This window comes from Sinocyclocheilus grahami, unplaced genomic scaffold (genome assembly GCF_001515645.1).
Source record: "Sinocyclocheilus grahami isolate Dianchi unplaced genomic scaffold, SAMN03320097.WGS_v1.1 scaffold335.1, whole genome shotgun sequence".
Lineage (NCBI taxonomy): Eukaryota > Metazoa > Chordata > Actinopteri > Cypriniformes > Cyprinidae > Sinocyclocheilus > Sinocyclocheilus grahami.
Genome location: NW_015505514.1, coordinates 813,386 through 839,780, shown reverse-complemented (window position 1 = coordinate 839,780; position 26,395 = coordinate 813,386). Strand labels below are relative to the sequence as shown.

The window sequence follows — 26,395 nt, the reverse complement described above, 5'->3', positions numbered from 1 at the left end:
TTGATGCCTGAATCATATTCCACGCAAATAGGTCAAACAAAACGGTAGCTACTTCAACTCTAGTCCGTAGTAAAACACAACGCGAGCGTTCCCACGAGGAGCTGTGAACGCTATGTCCAAACGCTCGCGTACTTGCGTTTGCTTAATGTATGTTGATGTGCTTTCTGCGAGTCGCGCGCAGAAGCATTACAGCTGTGACACTGAATGAACGTCGAGCGACGCAGACTTGAGTAAACAAATATTTATTGAAGGCAAATAGTACAACTAGGAATGTCGTGAAGAACAAGATAAAGACTGAAAACTGTGTAATCCTGATTTTATATTGAACTATATTTTTGCATGATGATGGCCCATAGCTGTAATCAAAATATACATGTTTTAACGGATATAAAAACCCATAACTTTTTTAACATTGTGATACAAAAATAGTATTTACACCTCATCTGTCCACTATAAGAAAAAGCACTTTATAATCTAAGGCAGATGTTGTATATTGAGGGTTTTTAATGTTGTGCAAGGATGCATAATCAGGTTTTAGCCAGCCTCTGTTAAGAATCAACAATATACTTTTTTTTTGTCTATATCCAAGGAGCATCTGGAAATTGCTGGGAATACAATATAAACAAAGATTATATTTGTTGTATATTATCTGGTCCGAGTGCCAAATTTAGGCCATCATCGGGCCTTTATAAAAATTATGAATGCTAATGCAACTGAATGTCCAAACTGAATGGTCTCCTCGGAGTGAACCAAGACATTATATTAAAAAAAGGCACTTGTCAGATTAAAAAAAATAAAAGGCCCAACTCATTTTACAGAGGTCACTAAAGGCCATCGTGGCTGATCTGTTAAGACTAGCATTATGTGATGTGCACAATTCAGCAGGTGTGCTGATTATCAATCATATCTGGCAGCCGCCCCGATTCACCTGAACTGTTTCCATCACACGGTTATCTACAGAGAAGCAGACGGACGTACGCCGCTCTGAGAGGACATGTTTGTACACGCCGTTTGTCATGAGGCTAAAAGGTGTCAGGATGTCCCTTACGAAGGTACACGGAGGAAAGGCTTTGGTATCAAGCTGTAGTATACACACAAGTTCCTGAATACATAGAGCATTTAAGTAGAATAGCTTAAATAATCTACTATCTCACACAATAACATGAAGCCCGATGCTAAACATCTACACAAAATACAGGACAAACAGTAAACGGGACAGCGGTTAATGCTCCGCTGACCACAGCCAACATGCAATGGCCCACAGTATGCAAAACAATACAAATCTAGACAACACTATTGGATTTATACACAAACGATTGCATAAATTTGAAGGAGGAAAATGCCTATAAACATTCTAGGTCTAAAGATACAGTATAAATGCTAAAGCTAGAGGATATGATGAGTACAACCCGACTGGGAGATACGTAACACAAGAGGCGCAGAGTTTTAGGCCTGTACCATCAGCCTGATGAAATTACCCATGTCTCACAGGAGCATAAATGTTTGGCCCTGAGGGCACGAAATGGACTGTAAACTACAGATTTGCAAACATTAGTTGCAGATGTTTGACTGAGGTTTTGGAGAACTGAAGCAGTAAGGCACAAATGGAATCAAAGGCCTGTAAGTGGTTCATCTCTGCTTCTACAGAACTCAAGCCTCAAATAGGCTGAAAGTGACCGATGGAGGGATGCATACAGTTAATGAACTTCTCGGCCCAACTAATAATACAGCTGTTCTAAAACCTTGAAAAAATATACGTATGTAAATAATCACTAAAATGCCTCAAATAAAATAATGGAATGATGGAAGTGAGCTTTGTGATTAAGACTCATTATGGTTTAAAATGACTGGCCACTGCAGTCCTTTCTGGACTATATTTCTCTCAAATGATGGACTTGGAGAAGGAAACCCTAAGATGGTGGTTTTCTCCGAGATCATGGTTGTGGAACTGGATAAGGGACTCGATCGCTTCATCCACCGAACCCATCTGAATCAGAGCCATCTTGCGATCCTTCCTGAAAGTTGAGGAATTCGTTAGTATTTCTTGCGGATACACTGATATAGAATGTATGTGCTGACGATAATCATCAATCAACAGATTGTTGTGGCCAAAAATTGGATTTGAACTCAAAATGACCAGGTAACAAGTTATTTAAAAACCACTGACTAAATACTAAAAACCTTCACTTACTAAATTAAACGAATAATAAAATCTAAACTAAATAATAATAATAAGCTTAGAATGTAGACTTCATAGTGCATATGGGTGATCTGACTTGTAACGGGTTTTTTTTTTGCTGACAAATCAAAGTGTTCCATTTTACGAAACAATTTATGAAATGACAATAATCAAAAGGCAAAAATGACACAACAGCCCAAGATGTCCAGAAATTCACATTTTCGATATAGAAATGAATTTGATATAGAAATATTGCCAGATAACAATATATTAAATAATAATAAATTAATAATGATAATAATAAATTATTTAAAAATACTACATTTAATTCAGAAATAAATCTATATAATGCTCGGTACAGAAATTAATAAACAATTTTGTTTTAAAGTAGTATCGGTTTTAAAAAATTTAATAGTTTGAACATTATAAGCGAAATGTTTACAAATATGTACGTAATGTGGGAGAAAAGAACACACACATTATCGGTTACTGGCTGTGTTTCTCCACTACCAGTATCAATAATTTAAAATGACTGTTATACTACATAAATGTCAGAGTATGATAATGTCACAGCTGCACACACTTACTGAAAGAACTTGAAGTTCTTGACCAGAGCACCATTGCTAGCAAAGAGCAGCTTGAGGTCATCTTCGACAACCGCGGGTCTAAAACAGAGAGAAAGTTATAGGTGAGAGATTTGAGTTTTTAAAGTCATAGAAAAACAAGAAGCGGATGTGTATAAACTCACGGGATGTTAGACAGGTGCAGGGTAGATGAGGGAGGAAAGATGTTGGAGTAGTTTTTGGAGCCTGGCTTCTTGAAGCGATGGAGAGGAGAGCTGCTGTAGTCTTTGGTGAGACCCTGGTCCTCATGTCCCTCCCGTGGCATCTGGACAGTCGTGTGTTTGGACAGCGTGATGCGCAGGGGCCTGCCGTATAACTTCTGCCCGTTTAGATGACTCATTGCTGAAATATAAATGTTTATCTGTAAATAAATACTGAACTACAAAACAAATGAAATATAAAGTATGTTCTGCACCCTAGTTCCCCATTACATCTATCAGTATACCGTGAAAACAAATTTGGGTGCTAGCAACTGCTAAACACTGGGACACTTATGACTAAGTTTGTGCATTAAAGCACAGCTAATATTATCTAATATCAACAACACTGCTGTAAAACACCGCATGGCCAATAGCCTTCTGCTAACCTTTATTTGTTGATTGTGAATCATCGTTGTAGTGGTTATAAAGTACAGTGTGATTATGGAATATGAACTTATCCATTTCTGATGAAAGACTGAAGACATTACAACACTTCCAATAAGTGAATATAATGAGTAGCCAGTTATTGCAGTGTTGATCGGCGTCATTTTTTGAAAGAAATTAATACTTTTATTCAGCAAGGATAAACTGAATTGATCAAAAGTGAGAGTAAAGTCGTTACAAATAAATATACAAATAAATGCTGTTCTTTTGAACGTTCTATACATCAAAGAATATTGAACAAAATAAGCAGCGCAACAGTTTTCAACATTGTCAACAAATAAATTGTAATATTAGAAAAACACTGTCAAAATTAGATGTAATTAGAGTGACACTGAAAACTTTTAAAATACATTACATTTTAAAAATATTAAAACAGTTGTTATATATTGTAATAACATTTCACAATATGACTGTTTTTACAATATTTTAAATTAAATAAATGCAGCTATGTTAAGCACAAGTGTCTTCTTTCTAAAACATTGTAAAAAATCGTACTGACCCCAGACTTATATTTGTATACGTGTATATATAAAATTTCTGCTCCTTCTGCAAGCAAATTGTAATCATTTTAAGGTTGTTTACCCAGCTGAGCCTGTGTCCCATCACACATTTGTATGAGAGCGTTCTCCTTCTTGTTGAACATGATTTTCACTCTCAATACATCCCCATATACACCTACAAAGAGAGACAGTCTCATGTCAGATACAAATATACAGCATGTTATGATCAGACACACCTCATCAAAACCAACCTGAGCTATAAAACAACTTCAGTTCACAATCAAGATACTCCATTATATCCCACCGTCACATGCTCTTCAGGGTACAAAAATAAATAAATAAATATATATATATATATATATATATATAAATTAAAACTAGTATCTAATAGCAATTTTATCAGGGGCTTAATTGAGTGAAAAGAAACTTGTTTTAAGAAAAGACTGAACATTTTCTTAGTTAAGAAAAAAAAATGAGTTAAGAAGACAGTTCAAGTGAATCTGCAGCTTTTAAGAAATCTGCAAGGTGCGTTTAGTTCGTTATAAATAAATAAATATATATATATATATATATATATATAAATTAAAACTAGTATCTAATAGCAATTTTATCAGGGGCTTAATTGAGTGAAAAGAAACTTGTTTTAAGAAAAGACTGAACATTTTCTTAGTTAAGAAAAAAAAATGAGTTAAGAAGACAGTTCAAGTGAATCTGCAGCTTTTAAGAAATCTGCAAGGTGCGTTTAGTTCGTTTTTCGATCTCCTGAGGAACAGATTCAACGGATCGACTGAAATAAGAATCGAAAGATAACAAGTTTTGAGGGGGATGAAAATATTTTTAACCCAAAAAAGAATGAACTTATAAAACAGCAGGAGTCTTGACTATTAACCAAGTATTTTAAACAGCTTTTCTCCAAAGACATGCAATAAAAAAGGTAAAAGTGGAACGGTTTTCAAAAGCATGCAACATTTTACAAGGCGCCAATTTGCTTTGTTCCGTAATTAAAAAGCTGCAGCCTTCCATCTGCGTTCAAAGGAAGTGCTGCTGTTCAGGGAAAGCTGCAGCTTTTCATGACGTGTCTCATCTCACCACACCAAATACTGCAGAAAACAAGCGAGGCACTCAAAGAATCGGGCCTCACAGATGCCTTGTGAGGTAACACAAATCAAATTAAAAGAACAGAACAAACGAGTGACAAAAAAAGATGCTAAAGGATGACATACCGAAGAGAATAAAGAGGCAGTGGGGCGTAACTCTCTTTAAAGGACAGCAGAGGGGGGCAGCGGAGGAGGAAGAGACAGGTAAAGATCGGAGGCAGAGTGGAGGTTCAACATATCCGAGGCAGCGAGGCAGTTCCACGGGAAATGACGAAAAACGATGGTTGGATCATGAAGATGGTTAATGGATTGGGAGCGGAGAGAGAGAGGGGGGTGGGAGTGGGGGGTGATAGAAAAGAGAGAGATGTTTGTGTGTCATGTTGGGGTGTGTGTGTGTGTGTGTGTGTGTGTGTGGATGTTGAATTGTGTAATTGTTCGTACAGATCAGAAGTGAGGAGAGACATATGGTGCGTGCAGCCAGATGGCAAAGGAGAACGAGGTTTCCAAAACAAAAAAAGAGCAATGGGATGAGGGGAACGGGGAGGGAGAGAAATAGGAGAAAAAAAGGAGGTAAAAAAAACAAGGTCAGTATACATAAAGAAATACAAAATATAGTGCTAAAGTTAACAGAAATTTCATCAGTAAAACAAGCTAGTTATTGTAGTAAACAATGCGCTAATTTCAATGTGAAAAGTTTAGATGCACTTTCCGATGGTCTGTTTTACAAATAAATACAAATAAAAGAACAGATCTTTTGAACAGACCAACAGAAAATACAATTTTGGCTATTTTACTGTGGTAATATTTGGAGGAGATGAGTGAAATATGAAATAAAGCAGCAACATATTCAAATGGAAGCAACAAGAAGAATAAAGCTCAACTGAATGGCATTTTTTATGAGAAACCTGAGGATGTTAGAGGAAGAAATGACACAGGGGTGAGGACACTAGAGCGAATAAAGAGACGGAGCTTCAGTTAATGGAAACGCTAAGCAATGGGCTTCTGTATCCTGTAATTACTACACGACAATAGATCATAAATGCACTAAATTTAAAGAAACACTCAGCAGTATTGCAGTAGTAACATCACCAGTCAATAATATCCATTTAATTCAGTTAATTAGGGAAATAACTGTGTGCCATTGTTTTAATTGTTTATTTTTACATTTTAATATATATATTATACTTCTAAAAAATGTTTTGCAAAAAAAAAAAAAAAGTGTGTTCCAACAAGTTTTTGCTGTGGCGCTTTAAATTATATTTATACCAATATTTTTACATTATAATATAAATTATACTTTTTGTTTGGAAAAAAAAGCCGTTCTTTAAATTTAAATTATTAATATTTATACTACATGTTATTAAATTATAACTTTACATAAATTGTTTAAAAAATATATTGTACAATTTTTTTGCGTTGCCACTGTCATTAAGTTATAAATATTTATACCAATATTTTTACATTATAAACTAAAGATTTACATATACATAGAAACAAAAAGTTTACATATTTTGTTGTAGTGCCATTGCTTCAATTTAAATTATTCATATTTATACTACTACAAATTACATTACACCATTTTTTTTATTAATTTTGTTCAAATGTGTGCTCCATCAAGTTTTTGTTATGGTGCCACTGTCATTTTTAAATTATAAATATTTACACCAATATATATATTATACCAATATTAAGTGCTAATGTTTTAATATAAATGAAACATAAAACATTTTTTACTTTTTTTTTTTAAGTGTTCCATTTAGATTGCTGTGGTGCTATTGCTTTCATTTAAATGATATAAAGAAATATATTTACATTATAATATACAAAAATATATTAAAACAAAATACAAATGTAGAGAATCATTGTGACTTTACATTTGATACAATTTCTGCTTTTTTCATTCATTATAAAAATTTTATATAAAAGAAAAAAAATTAAGGATCATTAATAACATAACGGCACAATAGTAACATCAGCCATCCAAAAAAATTAAATCTAAAAATTCCATGAGCTTGCTCAGACTTAATGTTTAAATAGACATCTTGAGCACTTCTAGGTCCATCAGAGACTGTGAACAGCTAACCTCAGGGTTCAGGTTGCTGACCATGTGTGTGTGTGTGTGTGTGTGTGTGTGTGTGTGTGTGTGTGTGTGTGGGATGATGTTGAATCGTGTAATTGTTCATACAGATTAGATGAGTAGAGACATATGGTGCGTGCAGCCAGATGGCAAAGGAGAACGAGGTTTCCAAAACAAAAAAAGAGCAATGGGATGAGGGGAACGGGGAGGGAGAGAAATAGGAGAAAAAAAGGAGGTAAAAAAAAGGTGTGTGTGTGTGTGTGTGTGTGTGTGTGTGGGATGATGTTGAATCGTGTAATTGTTCATACAGATTAGATGAGTAGAGACATATGGTGCGTGCAGCCAGATGGCAAAGGAGAACGAGGTTTCCAAAACAAAAAAAGAGCAATGGGATGAGGGGAACGGGGAGGGAGAGAAATAGGAGAAAAAAAGGAGGTAAAAAAAACAAGGTCAGTATACATAAAGAAATACAAAATATAGTGCTAAAGTTAACAGAAATTTCATCAGTAAAACAAGCTAGTTATTGTAGTAAACAATGCGCTAATTTCAATGTGAAAAGTTTAGATGCACTTTCCGATGGTCTGTTTTACAAATAAATACAAATAAAAGAACAGATCTTTTGAACAGACCAACAGAAAATACAATTTTGGCTATTTTACTGTGGTAATATTTGGAGGAGATGAGTGAAATATGAAATAAAGCAGCAACATATTCAAATGGAAGCAACAAGAAGAATAAAGCTCAACTGAATGGCATTTTTTATGAGAAACCTGAGGATGTTAGAGGAAGAAATGACACAGGGGTGAGGACACTAGAGCGAATAAAGAGACGGAGCTTCAGTTAATGGAAACGCTAAGCAATGGGCTTCTGTATCCTGTAATTACTACACGACAATAGATCATAAATGCACTAAATTTAAAGAAACACTCAGCAGTATTGCAGTAGTAACATCACCAGTCAATAATATCCATTTAATTCAGTTAATTAGGGAAATAACTGTGTGCCATTGTTTTAATTGTTTATTTTTACATTTTAATATATATATTATACTTCTAAAAAATGTTTTGCAAAAAAAAAAAAAAAGTGTGTTCCAACAAGTTTTTGCTGGGGCGCTTTAAATTATATGTGAACAGCTAACCTCAGGGTTCAGGTTGCTGACCAGCATGACGCAGTGGGTGCCAGGGAAGGAGGGGAAGCCCAGTCTGCTTGCAGCCGCAGCGGCCGCTGCTGTCCCGGGAATGGCCAGTGAGGCGAGGGCTCCGGGAACCCCAGGTATTGCAAACCCTGTTCAAGATGGAGTCAAATGTACACTATACACCAAAAGACAAATTCAGAAAAATATGAAATATAGAAGGTGTTAAACTCGAGCTGTGTGCCATCGTACCTGCAGCCTGCTGGATAGCAAAAGCTGGAGGGAAGGCGTGCGCTCCTGGATATGGCGTAGCTGAGATGATCCCAGGAGCAGCTGCAAAATACCAGGATGTTTAGACTTTCTAAAAGAGGCAGAATGGGACTATGCTTAAGAAAATAGTGTGCTGGGTGCAATTTTACACCCGTTTGTACCAAAAGCAGCAGCCAAAGCATGATGTTCAATAGCGTGTTGACTGTCCCCAGTGGGCAGGTCCGGGCGAGTATAGTCACGGCTCTTGTCGTTATTGTATTTGACATTTAAGCTGGTAAGTTTGGAAAAGCTGATGCGCAAGGTACAGCAGCCATTGTAGATGTTCTGTCCATCTAAAGCCTGAGGAAAGAAAGATTTTAGTAAAAACGGTGCCACAAACATGTCACATTCTTTCACAGTTTGCGTCAAGAGACCTTTATTTCTGTAGCGTTTTATACAATACAGATTGCGTCAAAGAAGTTTCCGCGATAAACAGGAAAATAGCAGAATTAATTATGGACAGTTCAGATTCTGCTGTAAAGCAGCTCTAAAAGACAAAAGTGTCATTATTTAGCTTAAGTCAGTTCAGTGTTGGTTCAGTTCAGATAGGGCTGCATGTTGAATTGTATTTTAATCATGATGACGATTTCGGTTTCTCTTGATTTACTAAGCATTGGAGATGCAGGGATCAGCTCAAACGTCACCCGAATCCACTGCTTCAAACAAATTACCCACCCGCACCTATTTTTTTTCTCTGATTTAGATATTCCCCCCGACCCGCACCCAATCGTCACATTACAATTATTCTAATTCTTAGTTTGCATGATGATATGATGAATGGGTGGTTCATTTTTAGAAGCAGATTCAGTGACGTTAAAGCTGATCTGCGCATCACTGCACATGTCTGCGGCACATTACAGCTCTGACACGGCCACTGGAGCTGATCGCGGCCACTCAAGTCAATGCTTGTGTTCATACCAGAAAAAAAAAAAAGAGTGCCGCGGCACTTTTCAGAAGCATCCCAGAAGCGGCTCTCCACGCTGCTTTGCTAAAGATAGGCGCCTAGTCTACCTTTGACAGATGCTGCGTCCAAGCCGCACATAATTGTATAACTGAGGATTAATTTTTAAAATGACTAAAAAAAACAGCAACATTTTTTTTATTTTGGTCGTTCATAACTAGACTTTGGAGTGCATTTAACTTTTAAATGAACATTTATTTATAAAACAAAAGTTCTTCAAAAGCCAGATTAGCCTACACTTACTTAATAGCATAAACACAGGCTTTACTCCCTTCAAACTTTAACTGGAATGTCACTGTTTCTGTCACTGCAACTTCCCGAACAGCGAACGCGCACACACCAAAATGAAATAGGTTGAGCCCAACTGTCTGCCTTATGAAAAAGATGCATTTTAAAACGCGTTCATATTTTAGAGAATGTAGTTAATATTTGCATCATTAATGATCTCATCGACCCGCGACCCATCCACAAGTAATCAGAATGTATTTTTTATTAACCGACCTACCTGAACCACGGATATAACCGCGATCACTACTTAATAATCATCTGCAATATCTGCCCGCTGGTTATTTATCCTGAAGACGTGTCATTTTCATTTGGCATTTGCTTTATCTTCCATTGGTACCAAGCCTCCACGAGGTTTCATATTTGCGGTTGCCAGATTTCAAGAATTAAAATCCTCCAATCAGAGCTTTTTCCTAATTCTGTACATTTTCTGCACAGTGGTTTACTTAATCTTCCCAACCAGGCAATCACGTGCTCTCTGATGGAAAACAAAGCCTAGAACGAAGTTTCAGTAATTGTCATTACAGATCATTGCTGATAGATGGCGCTACTCACCAGCTTGGCATGTTGTGCCGTCAGGCCATCAGCAAACTGGAGGAGAGCTTGAAACTGGTTGTTTTTTGTGAAAGTGATCACTTTCAGCACTGTGCCAAACTTGGAGAAGATCTGTTGAGGAACCAAACATATTTTAGTATCAAACAACCATAATTGCCAAAGGCATAGTTCACACAAAAATGAAAATTGGCATCATTTACATACCTTCATGTCATTCCAAACAGGTAAGACTATGGTTAATCTTTCAAACACAAATTAAGATAATTTAATGAAACCCGAGAGGTTTCTGTCCTTCCACTGAAAGTTCAGATAACCAAAACCAAAAAGATCCAAAATGTTTATAAAAGCATTGTTTGAGCTTCCGTGCTTACCATTTTTGTGATGTGCTCTATGTATTTGTGTCTATTAATTGTTTAGATGCAAATAAAAACCTAAATTAAATCTGTTCATCATATATAGCGATTGTATCTCTTGACAAGACTTAGATTAAGCCACTCGATTCCTATGAATTTGTTTTACAACAACTTTATGAACTTTTTGGATCTTTAGAGAACAGAAACATCTTGGGTAAAAATTTTACTTATTTAACATTTACTTTAAATTTTCACACTTTACTTAAAGCCTTTTTATATAATTCATTCTAAAAGTAGTTTTAATGCATTAATTATGCCGGTAACACTTTACAATAAGGTTCCATTAGTTAATGTATTAACTAGCATGAACAAACAATGAACAATACATTTATTACAGTACTTATTAATCTTTGTTTATGTTAGTTAATGAAAATACAGTTGTTCACTGTTAGTTCATGTTAATTCAGTGCATTAATGTTAACAAGCACAACTTTTGATTTTAATAATGCATTAGTAAATGTTGGAATTAACATTAACTAAGATTAATAAATGCTGTAGACGTATTTTTCATTAAGTTAACTAATGTTCATTCATTCACTAATGTTCATTAAAATTCATTCAGTAGTTAACTAATGAACCTTATTGTAAAGTGTTACCATTATGCCTTGTAATGCACTTTATAATGTATGATCTGAAGAATTGTAACCACTGTTGTACTACTTATCTATTACACCTTTAGAAAGCATAATGCATTAAAACACATGACAAACAAACCTTCTAATACTATAATGCATTTAAAATTTTGTTATAATGAAAATATATTATGCATTACAATGAACATTATGACTAACTTTGTAATGCTTTATACATAAAGTCTTTAAATACAGTGTTACCAAAATGTCCTAATTTATGTATTGGAAATTAACCAAAGTCTTAAGGGTTTGAAACAAAATGAGTGTGAGCAAATGATGACAATTTTTATTTTTGGGTGAACTATCGCTTCAAGTAAGAAAACAACAGCACTGCAGAGAACTAGAGGAAGTGTATACCTGGTGCAGGACATCTAGGGTCTCAGAATGTATTTTTTATTAACCGACCTACCTGAACCACGGATATAACCGCGATCACTACTTAATAATCATCTGCAATATCTGCCCGCTGGTTATTTATCCTGAAGACGTGTCATTTTCATTTGGCATTTGCTTTATCTTCCATTGGTACCAAGCCTCCACGAGGTTTCATATTTGCGGTTGCCAGATTTCAAGAATTAAAATCCTCCAATCAGAGCTTTTTCCTAATTCTGTACATTTTCTGCACAGTGGTTTACTTAATCTTCCCAACCAGGCAATCACGTGCTCTCTGATGGAAAACAAAGCCTAGAACGAAGTTTCAGTAATTGTCATTACAGATCATTGCTGATAGATGGCGCTACTCACCAGCTTGGCATGTTGTGCCGTCAGGCCATCAGCAAACTGGAGGAGAGCTTGAAACTGGTTGTTTTTTGTGAAAGTGATCACTTTCAGCACTGTGCCAAACTTGGAGAAGATCTGTTGAGGAACCAAACATATTTTAGTATCAAACAACCATAATTGCCAAAGGCATAGTTCACACAAAAATGAAAATTGGCATCATTTACATACCTTCATGTCATTCCAAACAGGTAAGACTATGGTTAATCTTTCAAACACAAATTAAGATAATTTAATGAAACCCGAGAGGTTTCTGTCCTTCCACTGAAAGTTCAGATAACCAAAACCAAAAAGATCCAAAATGTTTATAAAAGCATTGTTTGAGCTTCCGTGCTTACCATTTTTGTGATGTGCTCTATGTATTTGTGTCTATTAATTGTTTAGATGCAAATAAAAACCTAAATTAAATCTGTTCATCATATATAGCGATTGTATCTCTTGACAAGACTTAGATTAAGCCACTCGATTCCTATGAATTTGTTTTACAACAACTTTATGAACTTTTTGGATCTTTAGAGAACAGAAACATCTTGGGTAAAAATTTTACTTATTTAACATTTACTTTAAATTTTCACACTTTACTTAAAGCCTTTTTATATAATTCATTCTAAAAGTAGTTTTAATGCATTAATTATGCCGGTAACACTTTACAATAAGGTTCCATTAGTTAATGTATTAACTAGCATGAACAAACAATGAACAATACATTTATTACAGTACTTATTAATCTTTGTTTATGTTAGTTAATGAAAATACAGTTGTTCACTGTTAGTTCATGTTAATTCAGTGCATTAATGTTAACAAGCACAACTTTTGATTTTAATAATGCATTAGTAAATGTTGGAATTAACATTAACTAAGATTAATAAATGCTGTAGACGTATTTTTCATTAAGTTAACTAATGTTCATTCATTCACTAATGTTCATTAAAATTCATTCAGTAGTTAACTAATGAACCTTATTGTAAAGTGTTACCATTATGCCTTGTAATGCACTTTATAATGTATGATCTGAAGAATTGTAACCACTGTTGTACTACTTATCTATTACACCTTTAGAAAGCATAATGCATTAAAACACATGACAAACAAACCTTCTAATACTATAATGCATTTAAAATTTTGTTATAATGAAAATATATTATGCATTACACTGAACATTATGACTAACTTTGTAATGCATTATACATAAAGTCTTTAAATAAAGTGTTACCAAAATGTCCTAATTTATGTATTGGAAATTAACCAAAGTCTTAAGGGTTTGAAACAAAATGAGTGTGAGCAAATGATGACAATTTTTATTTTTGGGTGAACTATCGCTTCAAGTAAGAAAACAACAGCACTGCAGAGAACTAGAGGAAGTGTATACCTGGTGCAGGACATCTAGGGTCACAGGGTAAAAGAGGTTTTCAACGATGACCCTTAGGACAGGGCTGGGGCCAGCCATACCGGACGGGTCAATGGCACCTAGAGTCATGCTACCAGTCTGGACAGCATTCACCGCCTGCAGTGCTGCCTGTGCCCTCTGTAGACACCAAAAATTACATGCATTAGATTTAAATTAACATTCTTTCATTTCATTTTATTGATTTTACATCTATCCATATGCGCCAATTTGTAGATGGATTATTTTGAACAAAATCAAGTATGGAGTCAAATCTGTAGGCTACGCTTCTGTGTTTAATCAAACAGAATGAAGCAAAGCAAATTAAGCAATCCTCCAAATGAGTGCTGATGGGCTGCAGATGTGGAATTCACTGCTAAAGACCTTTAGCGGCATATAAACTGTGTTTAGAAAGGAAAACGGGCAGTGTGGAAAATGCAAAAAACAAGATGCGCAGAAGAGAGCAAACCAGACCCTCCGCTCGTATCAATCATCATGTGCACAGCTGCTTCAAATAACTCGTTATAAATTTCTGCTGTCTTTATTTGCGTAAAAACATATACAAATGAATCACCATGTCAGAAATGTGGAATGAAGCCTCATAAAGCCCCATACGCGATGCATGTGCTGGCCGGGGATGGAAACTGAGAGAGAAGCACATACCACTTGGTTTGGTGAGTTGTCTGTTTTCAGCTCTTTGTGGTTTGAGTACTGCATGAAGATGGGATGATTTCTGATGACGGGCGTTACGGAGGAGTAGTAAGTAACCATCGTCTGGGCTACTTCTTCAGTATTCATTTCCAAGAAAGCCTGCGCAAAAATGCAGATCATGCAATTTGCCTTAAGCCCAGAAAATGTTCCACGCAAGCACATAAAACAAGCTTCTACCTAAACAAGCTCAGTATTACAGACACTACCTATTTTTTTATGTTTTTTTAAGTCTCTTCTGCTCACCATGGCTGAATTTATTTGGCCAAAAATCTAGTAAAATAAGTAATATTGTATAGCGGCTTTCTATTTTAATATATTAAAAATGTTAATTTATTCTTGTGATGCAAAGCTGAAATTTCAGCATTATTACTCCAGTCTTCAGTGTCACATGATCCTTCAGAAATCATTCTAATATTCTGATTTGGTGCTCAAACATTTTTTATCATCAACTTTGAACACATTTGTGATGCTTAATATTTTTAGATTTATATAAATACATATATTTTTTTTAAGTTTTATAAAATATAAATTGTCTAACAAATGTCTTCACTGTCACTGTTGATCAATGAAATGCATCGTTGCGGAATAAAAATATTAATTTTCCATAAAAACAAAGATTTGTTCGTGTTATTCTAGTCTTCATGATATATTATAGTTTTTATTAATAGTTTGAATTAGTTTATTTTATATTTAATTTTTATTTATTTTAAGTTATTTTAATTTCAACTTTAGTTTTAACTATTTTAATTCAAGTTAAACTAAATGAAAATTAGAAATGTTTCCTTGGGAACTAGCTGTATCAAAATAAGTTGAAGTTTTTTACATTTTATTTCAGTTTCAGAGCTCCAGAATGGACGCATTTGCGACCAAAAATATTGATTTGCGAGTGAAGTTTTTGTTGAGGTCGCCACTGGCAACTAGAGAAATGTACATGTTTTGGTTTAAAAGTGTGCGTGCAATGACTTTTTTTCTGATTGTTTTGCGATCACATCTTTTGTTATGTTGACGTAATAAACAGACGATGCGCATCAAAGTTTTAATGGAAAAAAAGACTTAAACAGTCCTCATCTCTGCTGAACATCAGCGCTGACGGCATGCCTGCTGAAAGCAGCTCCAGTTGTGATGGCATGAGATAGCAGAGACGCGCGAAGTGTGTGTAAAAAAGCAGTGTCTATTTCGTGCGCAACTTGAACAAACTACAACAGGTAAATCTGTCAGCTGTGTGGACATAAGCAATATCGTTAACAGTTCTCGTTTATAAACAATACTGATATGGCTTCTTGTTATGAAGATCTTTAGTTTAAATGCTGTGTTGTTAATGCGTGAACTTCATATTACTTGTAGAGCACTTGCGGTCCAATAATCGCAGTAAGCTTTGTTACATTTAAATAAACAAAGTATCAGCTTTAAAATTCTACCAAATTCATAACGAAATCAAAACAATAAATACCGTTTTGGTGCTCTTTAAGGAGGCCTGAGCGATCACTTTAGCGCCTCAGTTCAAGCGGCACGTGAACTAGGGCTGTCGCGATAACCGCAATATCGCAATACCGCACAATTGACGAGCAAACCGCAGAGGAATGCAAGAACCTCAGCAACCACGATTTTTGCGTGTTTTCTTTTTTCATAAGGTTATGCCCTTCTCGTTTTACACTTCATGCATGTGGACTGAATATTTAACAAGTTTGTAATGATAACATAATGTGTACCATGCTGATTTGTACAGAGGCTCAGTAGATTTGCACTTAACAAGCCTAAACAGACAGTGAATGAGAGAGAGATCGACTGAGCGCGAGCGATTACTTGCATCTATCCTCTAGGCCGAGTCATATATATTTGTGAAAATAGGTTGTCATGTCCAAGGAAAGCGAAATCTCTGTCTTAGCATCGACGCATAGCTGGTCAGCTGAGCCTTCTAAAGTGGCGCTCAAAGTTAAAATGATTTCAACAGCGTGTTTCATTACGGCTCTTTGAATGAATGAATCAGCTTTCTGAATGTGTAGTTGAGTGACAGTCCCTTTCCACCACCTTGTGGCGCAACACTGTAACTGCACTGACTGACAGCCGTCTAGAACGCGCGTAGGTGGAAATAGAGAGTCTCTTGTCCAGTCAGATTAGAAAATCCGATTACAACTAGGCTAACTGCTATGCATATAGGCTAACGATAGCCTAACGATCTTATTGTCAGGTTTATGTTCTGTTATGTGGACCATTATTTTGTCATTCTCTTCTGTTCACTTCACTTCCTGTTTCAACGCTATTTGGTTTCGGTTTCATTGTCTTCTGTATATGACCTCGTTAGTTATATCGTAACACATACACACCCAAATTTTATATATATATATGTGTGTGTGTGTGTGTGTGTGCGTGTGTATATATATATATATATAGCCAAGTGATGCTGAAATAATTATGGTCCACGATATTGGCACAGATTCTGTGTAATAAACAATTCTTTGTGACTGTATATAGTTCTCAAGTTGGAAAAGACATTTAGTTCCCAATTTAAGTGAACCTTAGTTCCCAGGACATCTACAAGATGGATTAAAATGCTGATAAAGACAAGAAAAGATGAGACAAACACATGACAGTATGACTGAAATGTTAAGTGTTAAAAAAATATATAATAATAATACACATTTATTCTGTGGCACCTAAAAAAATAATTTGCCGCCTAATTTTGTTTCTTATAGGAGCCAATGGCTACTTAATGGATTTTTTTTGTCTGGAGCCCTGAGTTTAGTTACTATTTATTTTATTTCAAGTAACAAATGTTTATATGGTTTTAGTTTTAATTATCTATAATAACCATGATTTGTTATAATACAACGCATTCTTAACAAGACACTCACAAACAATAATCTCTAGCCAAAGAAATACTACAATCTGACAGTAACATGTCGCTAAGATAAACTCTTATTACTCAATACAAAAACAATAACGCAAATACTGGGGACTGTGGTAATATTTTCCAGTTTAAGTACAGTTTATTAACTTTGTATATGAAAAATCCAAAAGTTTTTGGTGGACTAGGTTAAGTCAACCTCAAGTCTCCAATTTCGAGCTAATGCGGAGAATGTCATGAGTGGAGAGGGACTGATACCTGGTTCTTTCCCTTCAGCATGAGCAGGTTGGTAACTTTGCCAAAGGGAAGGCCGAGGGAGATGACCTCCGCTTCGTTGATGTCATTGGGCAGCTTGCGGACATGTATAACTCTGGACGGGACGGCAGGACTTCTGATGTCGCCTTTGAACTTCTTGCTGTCGTTGCCGTTGGCTGCGGAGAAAGCAGATGATGAGGATGGATTGCTGGGACAAAACTAACCACATCTGAGAAGGAAATGAGTAAAGAGCAAATAGAGCCTACCTGCTGAGCTCATGATATAAGGCCCGCTGGAAACACAGGAGAACAGCTCGTCAGATCCTCTCTGAAAAAATAAAAATAATAATAAAAAATTAAATAACCAAAGAGAAAAGCTCTAGGTCAAACAGTGTCCAGCAACATGTCATTTTTACAAGGTTTAGACAGTCAACTCAGTTCTGATGTTTACAAACTTAAACAGCACACTTGAAGAGGAAAACTATGATAAACTAATCCAACCTTTAGCCTGAATGGATGTCCAAATAAGGACAAGTTTACATCAGAAAACTCTGAATGCAGAAAATGGACAATGTTACATTCAGTTTTCCTGTGCAAACAGCATAGCCTTAAGGGCGGGTGAGGTCAGAGATCAACCACAAGACATCCCCCACCAGAAACCTATGAAGAAAGATCTCAGTAGACCATGGGGAGAGGGGCGGTTTTAAATCCATTTCTGTTTCATCAGCCAATGAGTGTCCAGACTGAATCTTGCATTTGCACTTTCACATTTTCCTTTGTTTAAGGAAGGAAAGAACATGTCCATGTGAAGGACCAGGACATTTATACAACTAAACCTCTGTGCATCAAACACCACATTTTAACCCAGCATAAAGGCACAGTTCACCCAAAAATGAAAATTCTGTCATCATTTACCAACCCTCTACGGACACCTTGGCAATTGAAGCGCCATTGGCTAGTAAATTTTTTAGTTTACTCGCCAGACTGAGATATATATATATATAGATACATGCATATATACACACAAATCTACTAAGAACAACAATATAAAATGCACTAAGGATTAATGAGCTGCTGGATTCATGAATATTAATAATGTTGTGTGCGTTCACTCGAACTGATTTGCTGAAATCAAAACAGGGATGATAATAAGTGAGTGCCATCCAATGAGATTGCCATTTGCGCATTAGTCCCGCCCACTACTGGAGAAAGCGGCATTTCTTAAAAGCTGAAGAACTCCAAAGGAGCGCTGTTATTTTGACAGGAAAAAACAACAAAGAATATCGTTTACATGTAGCGCGTCAATTCTCTCTCTCTCTGCGTGTGTGTGAGAAAGCGACGGTGAGCAACGTTACACTAGAGTTTACGGTACGTCAAATACAGGTGCGCTGCGCATCCATCGAGATGAACTGAAAAATATCACAGATCGCTTGACGGAGAGTGAAACTCTGAAGCGCTCAGTCAGAGTGTTTGGCGAGTGAAAATATATCTGTGCTAAACTTATACTTAACCTCCAACTCACACACTGGCGAGTAAAACCTGAGAATGTATTAGCCAGTGGCTAATATTAGACATCATTTAGTCGCCCAGAGTGAAGATTTAGTCGCATATGCAAGTGATTTAATTGCAATGTAGAGGGTTGTTAACTCACCCTCAGGTTGTTCCAAACCTGTATGAGTGTCTTTCTTCTGTTTAACATAAAAACACATTTCAAAGAATGAACAGTTGCCGATCTCCACTGGCTTCCATAGTATGGAGCAAAATCATATGGAAGTCAATGGGAACCAGAAACAGTTTAGTTACCCACATTCTTCAAAATATCTTCTGTGTTCAGCAGAAGAAAGAAATTCATCCAGGTTTGGCACAGGGTGAGTAAATAACAGACTTTCCATTTTTGGGTGAACTACCCCTTTAAAGTCAAGATTAACAAAAGTGAATACATTACAGTTCTGCAAATAACACTAATCTATGTCTCATTTAATCTGGACAATCTAAAGCAAATATTTGTTCTGATTATCCACCTTCTGAGTGCAGACATTCGAGTAACAGAAGATGCCTGAATTAAGATTGTCCGGTCACAGCTCATGACTAAAGCCAGCAAGAATGAATTAACTGAATTCAGCAGAAACTCCATGCAACCACACAGGCCTGCCCTCCACATATTAAAATTCCACAGTTAAGCGTCTCAATGAGAACCACATGTAAACTAAGAGGGGGGTGGCTGCACAACAGGCATCTGGTACAACACACTAAGCTAAGAAACAATCGTTTAAAGGGTTAGGCTACTGCAAAACAAGCTAAACTTAAACGCAGAACTTAAAGCTCTGAACTTAAAGTTGCCCGTTACCCTAAACTGCCAAAGAATTGACAATAAGCTTGCAAGATCTATAGCAATAATGCAATAACAATGGTTAAAGTGCTTATGTTAATTTTTCTGTACTTAAAAGATTATGTACATGATCGGTAAGCTGTCTAAATTAACCTTGTAGCAGTAGGACTACTATTCTAGCAAAATTAATTTCTGCTTTTGTGTTTGCTTTTGTTCATTATTTAGAGATTACTTTGCCCCATGTAACCAGTACTTTGCAGATAGGTATGTTGCATGTATATTGTTATGCGTGTAATTTGCTCTATTTTAATAGTTAGATTACCTTCTAACACTCACTTAAATCTTAAACACACTAACAAAATTTAATCTTGAGAAAATCTCAATACAAATATCCTTATTTCATACTGTACATTATAATGTTGTCATGCCTAAATTAACTTGAAGCATTTAAAAAAAAAAATGTACAGAGCCCCACACAGAATTTAAAAAAAAATATATATATATATATTGTGGCCATGAATTATGATTTTTTTCCTTGGTTTCCTACATTAAAACAAGGGAACAAATAACTACAATGTGGCCACAATTCCACTACATTAAAACTAGGGAATAAATAAACTTAACAATTTGACTAAAATTAGTAAATTGATGAATTGAAGTAAATGAATTCTTAATTTGAGGCCACAATTTAATTTGCGGAGCTCTGTAGATTTTAGTGCTTTATTATTCATTTATTTAATATCAGCCATAGCATTAAATCATTATCAGCTTCCCGGTGCACAAACTTAACCTATAGACTTTCATGGTAAGTGCATTACAATAAAACCACAATTTTCCATGTTTTACAAATGGAGGATTCAAAATCAATTTCTGAGGTAAACAACAGCATGTTACATATGCCGCTGATAAGAGTTTAACTTGCACTGAACCCGGAACATTCTTTCAAAGCTTCTAGAAGGTGTCAGACAGCACTATCTCTGTGCATTTAACAGTTAATCGAGCATGACAAACACAAACACTCAATGTGTTAACTTTTTGTTGGGTGTAGCATGATGGGGTACTTGGTTTAACAGATTAAAAGGTGTCAAAGACGGGGGGAGAGGCAAAGTCTGCAACAATTCACAACAAACCAAAAAATGGGGCCGTTACCACAGCAGCTCCGATTGTAATGTGCTCACCATGGAGACCTTGTGTCTGCGCTGCAGGTAACTGAAACCCAACCCTGACCTGAATACACAAGACCCATTATCTCCATACGCCCAGGTGTGCCTTTCACCCACAACTACTGTTCAAACTTGAGCCATTTACCACACTAACCATACAGGTTATGAGCACAGCTCAAGACCTCAGTTTTACATAATAATAGCAACCACCAAAAAGTAATCGTCCCAGCAGAGACTCTATACACACGTCACTGCACCGATTGACGCATAAATATCTGGTCAGAACCCATTTAGAAAGAAAAAAAAAACATGTGGCCAAGTATGGTGTCCCATACTCGGAATTTGTACTCTGCATTTAACCCACCCAAATGCACACACACAGCAGTGAGTAGTGAACACACACCCCGGTAGCCATTTTTGTTGCAGTGCCTGGTGAGCAGTTGGGCGTTCGGTGCAAGGGCACTTCAGTTGTGGTATTGAAGGTGGAAGAGTGCGCTGTACATTCACTCCCCCCACCTACAATTCCTGCTGGTATTGAGACTCGAACCCGCAACCTTCAGGTTACATGTCTGACTCTCTAACCATTAGGCCACAACTGCCCCATCTGCCTTTTTCTTTTGTAACATAACATTTCTCAGTAAAATACGTTAATTAATGAAACCGTGTATGACAGGGCTTGATTTTCTCCTTGAGATTTGATTGGATTGTGAAACAGACAAGAATTGAGCTTGACTGAATGCAAATTTGCTAAAACAAAACCTGCTAAATAGCCGTTTGGCTATTGGTCATCATTATTGTGGCCTTAGTGATGTCATCAGACAAGGAAAGTCGTTTTAGGGCATGCTGCATTTACATTTTGATGAAAGATATTAAAATAGTAGAATAACATGCACCAATAATTACAAAAAAAAACACATACAGAGAAGAGGCAAAAATGTCAATTTTGATTTCATGTTAAAAGGAAACACCGGAAGCTTAAGATTCTTGTCTATTGGGTTAATTTATACCGCACTTAACAAGCTGACAATCCACAATAGTTAAAACAAGGTGGGACTATAGCGAATCGTCAGCTTGCTGTAATCAGCACCTGCGACCCACAAGCTTTCGACTTGCATTCTTTACGAGATACCGAGAACAAGAAAGAGAGACTGATAGCATCAAGCGAACCCCCATGTGACCCATTAGCACCTCCCCCAGCCATCTTCCCTCTGATCAGCACTGCTGAACAAACACAAGAGCTACATGTGTGTGCTGAGTGATGAGGCAAACATATTTGCATTTGATGAATAGACTGCATTCATCTCGTCATATCAATAGCCAAAACCAATCTCTGAGGAATGTCTCTGAAATGGGTTGAATCATTAGGCTGAGGTAGAAAGTGCACGGAAACAATAAAATGCTTGTCACCTGTGTTCACAAAGACAAATAGACTTACCTGAAGATCATCTAATATGCCATAACATCTGATGACCAATTTTAAAACATTAAATTATAACTGAACATCTACTTTTCTTAATTAATGCCTTTGATCTTATTGTGCATGAATTTTAGGTAGTGTGGCCATAAAAAATTTAATTAACCAATAATAGGGCCCAATGTTCAAGATAAACATCAAGTTTCGACCTTTATTATTTCTTGCTATTTGGTTTCACTCAGACATGCAGTTTTTTTTTTTACGATTTATTTTTTGACATTTTTGCCTTTATTATGGCAAAAAGTAGCTTGAATAGAAGCGAAGTGGAAGATCAAGGGGTACAGGTCCGGCAAAGGTCCGCAAGCCGGGACTCGAACTCGGGACAACTGAAGAGCGCTGCCCACGAGGCTATATGCACCACAACTGCAGTTTAAATTAGCCCAATAGACGAGAAAATGATAAGCTTCCTGTTACCAGTTAGCATGAAATCAACATTGACCCCTTTTTTCACCTCTTCTATGTTCATTGTTTTTTTTATTGTGAATAATTACTGCACGTCATTCCACTATTTTAATCTTAAATGTAACATGCTCTAAAACGACTTTCCTCGTCTGATGACATCACTTAGGCTACGTCCACGTGAAGCCAGAGCTTTCACTATCCAATCTTTTTTTATTCCTTCGTCTCAAGAAATATCTGCGTCCACACAAAAGCGACACAAAACGATGTAGTATACATGCCAGACCAGTATGTGGCGCTGTAATTCTGCCACAGAGATACACTAAAAACGAAGAAGACTTGGACTATGCGCATAAACCTTATACAAACGAACATGTAACAAAACATTTATTAATCTGTGTTAATGTTAGTTAATAAAAAGACAATCGTTCAGTGTTTGTTGCGGTTACGTGACGTAGTGGTGTCTGACCAGTGGCGAGACGTGGGCTGATGACGTCATCGTTTCAGAAAATATACGGATTCGCTGTCCACACGAAAACGCAATGGCGGCGTTTTCAGGTTTATCCACTCTGGGACCCGGTTTAAAAAAATATCGGTTTCACTCTCCCAAAACGCCGGATCCGTGTGGACGAAACGCCTATATGATACAAAATGTATGCGTATACAGCTAAACGCGTCTCCGTGTGGACGGGGCCTTAAGCCACAATAATGATAACCAATAGCAAACAGCCATTTAGGAGGTTTTATTTTAGCAAACTTGCATTCAATCAAGCTCAATTCTTGTCTTCTTACCAATCGAATCAATTCCCAATCTAAAACCAAGCCCTAGCCTACACCTTTTCTCATTAAATATGCTATTTCACTCAGAAATGTCATGATACAGAAATGAATTCGGTTCAGAACGGGGTTTCACATTGTCTTTATCCTCAAACTGATCTGAACCCGAGACATAATGCAGAAAAATGTCCCTTACAACTATTTCAAATCCAAAACTAGGAAATCTCTCAGAACCAACTTTTTCAATTAGCAATCAGCTCTTAAATCAGTGCCCGTCCCTGTACCGTGGTAATCATCAGATAAATGCAGTGCCTGTAGGTTTCATGACCTGAAGCATGTAACTAACCTAAATGAACCTCATGAATCAGCCTTTTGTTCCACATCCTGTGGGTCCCTCCTCACTAGCCACATACCACAGGAAATAGTTTTTAATGAGGGAGCGAGCGGGAGTGTTCATGTTGTGGCCTTGTGAACGCTGATCCAGGCAGCAAGTTAGGGATTTCTTAACTATGTGTTTCATAACAGCCAAATATTATGGCATATCATGAACCACAATTTGTTCCTAAAGTTAAATGATAACTTGGAGTTCATAAAAAGTAGAGAAAGCGCAATGTGGCATGGCACAATGCCACAGTGCTTGTTCTAACAAATCTTTGATTCCCTTCGAAATGATTCACCCCGTTGTTGCCAGGATGAATCATGTCTGGAAGGAGTGATAGCACAAGATGTGGAAGTCACAAAGGCTATGCGAATTCTCAATTCAGAGAGTCCCGGCACACAAACAGTTAAAGGAAGATAAGCAAAACAATCTGCTCTTATTCAACCAACCCAAGAATTATAGCACGTGTAGTAGTGACTGAAGAACTCAAAATAAGATTCTTACCTTTGTACCAACTGCAATATCATGAACAACGCTGGAAAAGTAAACAGAAAATGGAAGAAAAAAAAATTAAGAGCATGAAACCAGAAACAATAAACAAATAAATACATGAAAAGAAAAACAGAACAGAACCATTTTGACCCCATGCATTTTTCTAAAATAGTCCCAATGAAACCAAAGGTAAAGAAAAATGTTTCATGCAAAGATATGTATTATGTAATTCAAGCATCCAGTCTATTTCTGTAAGTCAAAACGTGAAATGAATCTCCTCTACCTAAATATTAACTGTAATTAATATTTAAGTATGGCTAATGAGTGTAATATTTTCTTTGGCTCATGTTGGTTAGATGCTTTTCCCATTAAAGGAATAAGCAGTTTGAGACTAGACTGCGTAATCTAGATCCTTCCCACAGATCTCCCTTAGAGCAAGAAATATGAGTGGTATTTTGGGTCAGTGTATGGTTGAAGATTAACCCCCACATCCTGTTTCACATGAACTCTCAGTAAATGCTTCGAAAAGCCCTCCTATCAACACGGCGCTGCTTGAAAGCTTTTATGTTTGAAACAATGGATAGAAAAAGAAACTGACTGTGCCAAAACAAAGTCCTGATACATATACCCCGAGAGGGAAAAACCTTCATGCAAATAAATGAGAGAATTCAAACAAGGGGGGCCCTATGGACTGGGGTCATTTTGACACAATAGCTGGGGTGTGGTTTTAGTTTCTGTGTATCATCTTAGATGGTGCATGTCTGTCTAGTTCAGCCATGTCTATCAAACAGACTCACTGGCCAACATTTAAAACCATTTACCATGTTACCCACAGTTTCCACCACATTACAGTAGTTAGTATCTGTTAGCGCTACGCAGTTTTAGCCACCACAGGTTGCTATTCAGCAAACAGGGTCTAAAACTTAAACAAAAAAGTAGTTAATATTTGTGAAAGGAGATGCGTTTGAGAAAATGGTGTGTGTCAAACTCAGGAAGTTGAACTTAATTCCCTAGAAGTTGTTTTGTTTATGTATTTCTATTTCGTTTGTCATTTTGTACCCCAAAATTACCAACCAGAATAGTCTAAATAGCCTACAGTTTAAACCTCATATTTTTGCAATGCTGTAGCAATAAACATTAAACGAACAACCTAAAAACAGAATTTGTGCCTCTAATGCTTAAAAAAAAGTCAAGTCACACCAAAGTGAATCATATTCAGGAAATTAAAATGGCTAAGTAACTACTGTGTTTTGGTGGAAACTATGGCAACCGTGGCGATTTCTGTATGCGAACGAAGCACAGTAATACACTGATATTTCACTCATCTAAATTTAATGTAATCTATGGGCTGGTATAAAAGGAAAATAAAAAAACACCAACTATGAGCGGTGAAATTTCAGATGGACTTACTCTAATTCTGCGTAACTTGATCCCATAGGATACAATTCAGTCTCTAGGCGGCTGCACAGGGGGAAAAAAGATGTCAATGCCATCACACAACCTACCTATTCAATTGACTTATATTCACTTTGCTGATAGTTTTCTGGTCAGAAAGAAAAACAGAACTTTTGGGGCTTGATTCCCTATATTTATAAGTTTCAAAGAATGTTGCTCTTTACTTTCTGCTCAAACGATGCAACAAGTCCTCTCGGTGGAAATCTTCCTAGTTTTGCAGAAAAAACAGCCTTATTTAGGCTGCAAAACACGGATAAAAAACTAAAAAAACTAAATGTGACTATCAAAACAGCAAGGATCAGGCAGAAACCTGACTACGGGTTTGCTTAATCGCAACTGGTGATGCGAGCGCCCGCGCTAACCAATCTAACAAAACAAAAAAATGCTTTGCCGTTGGTAAACGTACGGGTTTATTCGCGCAGTGCTTATCGCCGGGCCAGCCTAACTTTTTTTCCATTCATAATAACGTAGCATCACTTACCCGTCCATTGCACACCGAGGAACAGCAGCTCTGATCCGCAACTTTGCTGCTTGGCTGAGTTTTCTTAA

The 26,395-nt window shown here is 36.6% G+C and overlaps 1 protein-coding gene across 2 annotated transcripts; it reads right to left on the bottom strand.

The window, feature by feature from the left end:
- Positions 1-226: 226 nt before the first annotated feature.
- On the bottom strand, positions 227-26,395 carry ptbp1b (polypyrimidine tract binding protein 1b). Of its 2 annotated transcripts, XM_016295395.1 has the most exons (16): positions 26,328-26,395; positions 25,802-25,852; positions 24,404-24,434; positions 17,646-17,706; positions 17,383-17,555; positions 14,232-14,378; positions 13,554-13,709; positions 12,152-12,262; positions 8,684-8,861; positions 8,505-8,585; positions 8,259-8,404; positions 5,170-5,203; positions 4,029-4,121; positions 2,928-3,144; positions 2,767-2,844; positions 227-2,015 (listed from the first exon to the last, which is right to left on the bottom strand). In XM_016295395.1, the coding sequence occupies exons 1-16, from the start codon at positions 26,333-26,335 to the stop codon at positions 1,883-1,885; spliced, it is 1,698 nt and encodes a 565-aa protein (XP_016150881.1). In that variant the 5' UTR covers positions 26,336-26,395; the 3' UTR covers positions 227-1,882. The 2 variants fall into 2 exon arrangements, with proteins under 2 accessions (XP_016150881.1, XP_016150883.1); XM_016295397.1 differs by lacking the exon at positions 25,802-25,852 and having other exon boundaries at positions 26,328-26,390.

What these genes read in the sequence shown, in the direction of transcription:
- ptbp1b (XM_016295395.1), bottom strand. An exon ending in TCAAGTTACGCAGAATTAGA is followed by an intron (nt 24,435 to 25,801) that starts GTAAGTCCATCT and finishes TTACTTTTCCAG; the next exon opens with CGTTGTTCATGATATTGCAG. An exon ending in TGGGACACAGGCTCAGCTGG is followed by an intron (nt 3,145 to 4,028) that starts GTAAACAACCTT and finishes TTTATATTTCAG; the next exon opens with CAATGAGTCATCTAAACGGG.